This window comes from Emiliania huxleyi (assembly GCF_000372725.1).
Source record: "Emiliania huxleyi CCMP1516 unplaced genomic scaffold EMIHUscaffold_595, whole genome shotgun sequence".
Classification (NCBI taxonomy): Eukaryota; Haptophyta; order Isochrysidales; family Noelaerhabdaceae; genus Emiliania; species Emiliania huxleyi.
In genome coordinates this window covers 9,963-16,325 of record NW_005197539.1, presented here as the reverse complement: position 1 = coordinate 16,325, position 6,363 = coordinate 9,963, and the positions used below count along the sequence as shown (strand labels likewise).

General features: G+C 66.3%; 2 protein-coding genes across 2 annotated transcripts; one reads left to right on the top strand and one right to left on the bottom strand.

Annotated features, from left to right (window-relative positions):
- Window positions 1-940: 940 nt before the first annotated feature.
- EMIHUDRAFT_247652 (hypothetical protein) lies at window positions 941-1,702 on the top strand (the record flags this gene model as incomplete). The annotated part of the gene is made up of 2 exons (XM_005764362.1): window positions 941-1,495; window positions 1,622-1,702. 2 exons carry the CDS (start codon window positions 941-943, stop codon window positions 1,700-1,702), a joined length of 636 nt encoding a protein of 211 aa, XP_005764419.1.
- A 1,765-nt stretch (window positions 1,703-3,467) lies between these two features.
- EMIHUDRAFT_371407 (hypothetical protein) lies at window positions 3,468-4,034 on the bottom strand. Its single transcript, XM_005764361.1, has 2 exons — window positions 3,527-4,034; window positions 3,468-3,488 (listed from the first exon to the last, which is right to left on the bottom strand). Exon 1 carries the CDS (start codon window positions 3,967-3,969, stop codon window positions 3,640-3,642), a length of 330 nt encoding a protein of 109 aa, XP_005764418.1. The 5' UTR covers window positions 3,970-4,034; the 3' UTR covers window positions 3,468-3,488; window positions 3,527-3,639.
- Between the last annotated feature and the right edge of the window lie 2,329 nt (window positions 4,035-6,363).

The window sequence follows — 6,363 nt, the reverse complement described above, 5'->3', positions numbered from 1 at the left end:
TACAATTTTGGTGGCCGCGGGCGCGAGAGGCGCGGAGGCGGGGCTCGCCTGGGACGGGCTGGCGGTAAAGAGCGAGGCGTCGAAGAGCGAGTGGGCCGCCGGGGTGCACCGCGGGGAGAGGGCGACAGCTGCGATTTCGGGAGCGAGGCGAGCGAGAGCGGCGGCAGTGCGGCGGGGAGGGAGGAGGGGAGGGAGCTTCCCCCACCTGCCTCCCCTCCGCCCCCTCCGCCCCCTCCGCTGCCATCGATCCCGCCCGAGCGAGCCGTCGCCCCGCCTCCGCCGAGCACCCCGGCGGCCCACTCCCTCTTCCACGCCTCCCTCTTTACCGCCAGCCCCTCCCACGCCAGCCCCGCCTCCGCGCCTCTCCCGCCCGCGCCTCCCCCCTCGATGTCTCCGGGCAACGTCCCCTCGACCGAGCCGCCGCTGCGGAGCGAGGCGCCGCTGCGGAGCGAGGCGCCGCTGCGGAGCGAGGCGCCGCTGCGGAGCGAGGCGCCGCTGCGGAACGAGCAGCTCCGCGCGCGCGTGACCTACCTCGAGCAATCTGTGGCGGCGCTCGAGGCGGCGCTGCGCCAGGCGTGGGCCTACGGGGCGGGGCACGCGCGCGCGGCGGCCGCAGGGGAGAGTCTCAGCGTGCACCAGCTGCTGCAGCTCGAAGCGGAGGCGGTCTCCACACTCGCCTTCGTGGTGCCCCGGCTGCAGCAGCTGCGGTGCGAGGCGCACGACGACCCGCCACGGCACCGCCCGGGCCAGCCCGCAGAGCAGATCTGGGAGCCTCGCGATACGCTGAGTAGCGGAGAATGATAACTTCACCCCCGGTCATCAGCCTCACAGAGGCGGGACTAAAAGCGCCCCCGTCCCAAAGCAAAATCAATTCCAAGGGAAAGAAAAAAGAAAAAAACATTCCGCCAAACGCGCTCAAGTCGCGGCGGTTGCGACGACCATGCACCACTTTGTCTCACGCGTCTCGGCCACGGCTCGCGGCGGGATGCCGGCACGCGCGCTGGCGACGGCCTTTGATGCCGTCGTCTTTGACAAGGACGGGACGCTGCTCGACTTTGCCGCGACGTGGAACCCGGCCATCTACGATGCGATCTGCGAGAGCGCGGGCTCAGACGGTCAGCTGCGCGCGCGTATCGCCAACGTCCTGGGCTTCGACATGGCGCTGCGCGAGCCGCTGCCCGAGGCGCCAGTCGTGCACATGGGCAACTCGGAGCTGATCGAGTTGCTGACACCGCACACGGACGGGCGTGCGCTGCTCGACGCGGCGGCCGCCAAGGTGGTGGCGCACGTCACGCCCGCCGCGCACGCCTCCGAGCTACTGCGAGCGCTTCGCGACGCGGACATCCCGTGCGCCGTCGCGACCAACGACGAAGACCGCAGCACGCGCGAGCAGCTTGGCGCGCTGGGCTGGCTCGGGTCCGAGCACGAGCCGGCGCTCATCTCGGCCGTCCGCTGCTGCGACAGCGGCCATGGCGCCAAGCCGGAGCCGGGGATGGTCCTGTCGGCCGCCGCCGCCCTCGGCGCGGCGCCTTCTCGCGTGGCGATGGTCGGCGACAGCGCGGCCGACCTGGTGGCCGGCCGGCGGGCGGGTTTCGCCGCCGTCATCCTCGTGGGGCCCGAGGCGTCGGTTGGGCGGCATGAGGGCCTGGCGGACGTGTGGATCCGAGATCTGGGCGGGCTGCTGCAGCCGCCGGCGGAGTGAGAGCCGTACGTTCCACGTTCGCCGTGTTTAAGTGTATGTGAGTCTCTAGTTCTCCTTGTACGCCTCGTCTCTCGCCTCGCCTTGTGCCTCGCCGCGCCTCGTCGCCCCTTGGCCTTGCCTCTCTCTGCCGCATGGTGGCAGCGTCCTCGTCGGCTACCAAGATACGCCGACTACCCCTCGCGAGTCGTGTGCAGGTGCATGTGCCGGGTGGTTTGCGGGCGCGAATTCTTCATTGTTCGGAAAATTCTTTTTGACATCGGTATGTGGGGGGTCGGGTCCCGGGTCGTTAGTTAGCGGAGCCCACTCAAGCGGAGCCGTGCGTCGGCGGCTACGTCGAGTGCCTGCAGACTCGACAAACACGATGTACGATCACACGTATGAGCTCTCACCGCCGGCGCCGCCAAATCCCCCGCCGCTGTGGCCGCCGCCGCCATCAAACGCCGAAGGCGAGTGGTCCGGCATAGTCCTCGCGGGAATCTCTTTCGCGAGCAGTTGCTGCCTCGTGCTCCTCTGCGGGCTGCTCCTGATAGCACGGCGGCGGCTGCAAATCCGGGCTGCAGCCACTCGCACCGCTGCGAGCGACCACGGCGAGTTGAGGAAGATGGAGCGGCTCCTCGACGCGATGCCGCAGCAGTCGTACCGGCGCTGCAGCTGCGCCAGCTGCGAGGAGGGCGGTTGCACATGCCGGGGCTGCTGTGGAGGCGCTCCGCACGGGAAGGGGGAGGCGTGCTCGATCTGTCTGTCGCAGTTCGAGGCGGAGCCGGCTCGGCTAGTCCGCCGTACTCCGTGCGCCCATTACTTCCACACGGAGTGCATCGACCGATGGCTGCTGACGGAAGATACCTGCCCTCTCTGCAAGGTAGCAATTGGGGCGTGGGAGGGAGAGGCGACGGCTCTGGCTGCAGTGCAGGCTCCTCCGGCGGGTGAGGCTCAACTCGAGCTGGAGGTGCGAGGCGAGGAGCGGGAAGACTCGGATGGCGGTAGGGTCGGGGAGAGGGAGTCCGACTCCGTCTGGGACGGGCACGGATGACATCGCTCGATACGTTTTTCGTGATTCCCTGGTCAGGTTGTTGTTTTTCTCAGCCGAGACAATACATGCGGGACATTGCGCGTCCCAATGTGCAATGTCCGCAATGAAACTTAACGCCCATTGAAACCGTGGAGCGTGGTCCTGTGAGATCCCAGGTTCAGAGTTCAGCACTGAGCCCTGGTCTGACAGCCTGACAGCAAACCCCGGACAGCGCCTGACCAGTGCCTGACAGCGCTGACAGCGCTGACAGCACATTCTCCGACAGTTTGACTAAGCACGCTTCTGACAGCCTGACAGCACTTTCTCCGACAGTCTGACACAGCACGTATCTGACAGCCTGACAGCAGAGTATCCTGACAGTCGAGGTGCTCCGTCGCTGTCAGGCCCTAACGTGACAGCCTGACAGCTGCCCGACAGCCCGACAGATCACCTGAGACAGCACCTGACAGCCTGACAGCCAGGGGGCTCAGGTTCAGCAGGAGGATGTACGAAGAGATTAGGAGCAGCAGGAACCCGAGGGACCATGTCGAAGACGGCTAGTGGTAGCTGGTAGTGCTAGTCCCCCATCGGGGGAGGACGACCCCGGCTAGTCGCCGACCACACGAGCGATTCTAAGATCAGGCCTGCCACTGGGCGGAAATCGGCCGTCCCTCAGTGCTTCCAGCCTGCCCGCTTCAGTTTCCTCAATTGGCTTGAATTTTGCTTAGTAGAAAAAAGAATAGCGCCGATCGCGGGCCGCCGGAGCGGGCATTTCGATATCGAAGCACCGAGCGGGCAGCTCGAAGCACGCGGGCGCAGGCTGCCGCCGCTGCCCGGGCGCCCCGAGCGGCGGCGGAGGGCCGCCCAGGCCACCACCAGTGCCCCTCCCACCGGCGGCGCGGCGGCAGCGGCGCCGACCGCCCCTCCATCAGCGGTGGCGCGACGGCTGTCGTCGGGGCGCCGGCAGGTGCCGCGCGCAGAGGGTGCCACCGGACCGGCCGACGCGCGCCCGGCGGAACCTTCGTCGTCCACGGCGGGCCGAGCACCCCCGCGTCGCTTCTCGGCGCATTGGAGAGCAGAGGAAGCTGCTGGCGTCGCCGCTGGGATCGGCGGCGGCGCCAGCAGCGTTCTCGGATCTGAAGCCGACTTTGAGCGCCGATCGATCGATCTGAGGGCTGGCCGATGGGTGGCGCTGGGACATCGCCGCCGCCGCGGAGGCCGGCGGCGACCAGAGGAGCGGTTGGGGCGCGTGGCGCATATGTTACCTGCCAAGTGAGCATTCAAGTGTGCTTCGAGATTTATTCGAGATTTGAAACTTAGATTTCACTTTCCAGCGGGGAGGTGGCAGACCTGATCTTAGAATCGCTCACACCCACAAAGAACCCTGCACAAAGATCGCACGGGCGGGCACCTGTTCCTTTTTTTTACCCATGGAGCATGGGTCTCAGTTCTCACGGAGTAGAGGTGTCCGTTTTTATTTATTTATTGGTCCTGCTCTCTTGCGCGCCCATTTTTTACGGGGACATACGGCACACCGAGGAACACGGCGCGGTGAGAGTGAGGGGGTTTACCCCTGCGAAAACCCCATCTACACTTGAGTTTCCGGAGCAAGCGCCGCCGCCGCACCGGCACCCGCGGCCACCGAGCCCGAGGCAACCGCCGGCGCCGCGCCGCCGGGGTGCAGAGGCTCTCGGAGTGCGGCCGGCCAGCCGCCCGGGGGCTCGATGACGGAGTCGTGCAGCAGCAGCGCCCCGAGCTGGAAGAGGGCGACCGGCGCGAGCAGCCACGCGTCCGCCTCTGCTCCAAACGGGTTGAGGTGGAGCGCCGCCGCGCCGAGCACGGCCCCGGCCGCCATGCCGCACACGATGCTGCTCGATTTCCGCATGCCCGCCTATGCGACACCGCCGAGGAACGCGTCGCGGACGTGTCCTGGACCGCGCCGCTCGAGGCGCAGTTGCGTGCGCCCACGCCGCCGCGCCGAGCGCTTCTCCGACGCAGAGGCGGAAGAGGAGCTTCGAGACCTTGTGCATGTGGCCCGTCGCCGCCATGGTGACAGCCTGGGAGAGAGACAGGAGGCATCCCGGGAAGCGCGGCGGGCGGGGCGCGGTGCTGGCGGCCTTGAGGCGGCTCCCCTCCGAGGAGGGCGAGCAGAGGTAGTGGGAGGCGCCTGCGGGGCGGGCGACAGGATGGGAGATCAATGACGTGGCTTGGTGCGTGCGTGTGTGTGCGTGTGCGCAGGGGGGTGCGGCCGCGCCGAGCGAGAAGGCGAGGAAGCAGACCGACCACTGCGAGTACCCGAACTTCAGGTTGGCCGAGTCGATAGCATGCTCGCCTCGGGACGTATCGGGACGCTTGTGCTCTCGCACTCCACCGCTGCCCAACCTGGGCGCGTCGTGCCAGAGATCAGCGTGTCCCGATACGTGGCATGTGGCATGTGGCATGTGGCATGTCAGCCGCGACGGTAGGACGCGCCTCCGATGAGCCAAGGCAGCACGTCTGCGAGGAGCGTGCAGAGTGCCAGCGCGGGCGCTGCGCGACGCGCCGTGTGCTCGGCCACCCGACGCTCGAAGCAGCAGTAGCAGAAGGCGCCGAAGCAGTTGCAGAGCATTATCGCGCTCCGAAAGGCCACCAGGTACAGCGCTTCTTCCCTGTGCAGATCGACGTGGCCGAGGATTGGGCGCCGCGACTGCCCGATCACCTCGTAAAACGTCTGTCCGGTGATGACCAAGTTGCCTAGTTGCACCGCGAATGGGCAGCTGCTCGCACGCTAGGCACCTGTCGTGAGTGTTGCTAAGGCACCTGTCATCGTCGCAACGAAGGTGGAGTAGCGTATGACACAGATCACGTCGACGTACCCGCCAATGGCGGCGAGGACGACCGCGACAAGGAGCTCGGAGCCCTCTCCGCGAGGCATCGCCTCGATCGAGTGCTCTCCGCGAGGCATCGCCATCGCCTATACAACGGAACGCCTATAGAATTTTACTGCGCCGGCACCCTTCCTCCCATCCGTGCTCGTCGAAGAGGAGTACGACAAAATAGCGCCCGTGATTGCCTGCACACTGCCCGCACTCACGGACCCCATACCCGAAAGAAAGAGAGGGGAGCTCGCAGGAGAGGTGACGAGTGAACTACAGGTAGTGGGGAAGGCAGCCTCGATCGCCATACAGACATGGGTGCGAAATAACGACAAGACCAGGGCACGGGCAGAGGAGCGAGAGAAGAATATAGGGTGGATAAAGCGCCTGTTCACGGCATGGAGGGTGAGCCACACCGAACGTACCGAGCGAAGAGCCGAGCGGAAGGAGGACGGGGAAGATGACTCAGAGGAGGACGAACCAGTGGAAATTCAGTTGTCAGATGTCACGATGCATCCGAAGGGGACCCCAGCGCCGGCATCATCCGTAGAGGCACGAGTGTTCGAAGAGAGAGTGGACCTGAGCAACGACATGACTTGGAGGCAAATGATCGGAGTGGGAGTCAGAAATGTGGTCCTTGCGCGAGGGGAGCTCGATAAACTCGAGGGGCCAAATTATGCCGCGAGGAGGGCGGAGTTACGCAGAGCGGCGAGAGAAGCAGCGCGAGCAAGGCAGACGGCAGCGGCGTCTCAGAACGAGGCCGAGGAGAGCGATGAGTCAGAGGATGAAACAGCAGG

What these genes read in the sequence shown, in the direction of transcription:
- EMIHUDRAFT_371407 (XM_005764361.1), bottom strand. Translation starts at nt 3,969, where the DNA reads ATGCGCCACGCGCCCCAACCGCTCCTCTGGTCGCCGCCGGCCTCCGCG.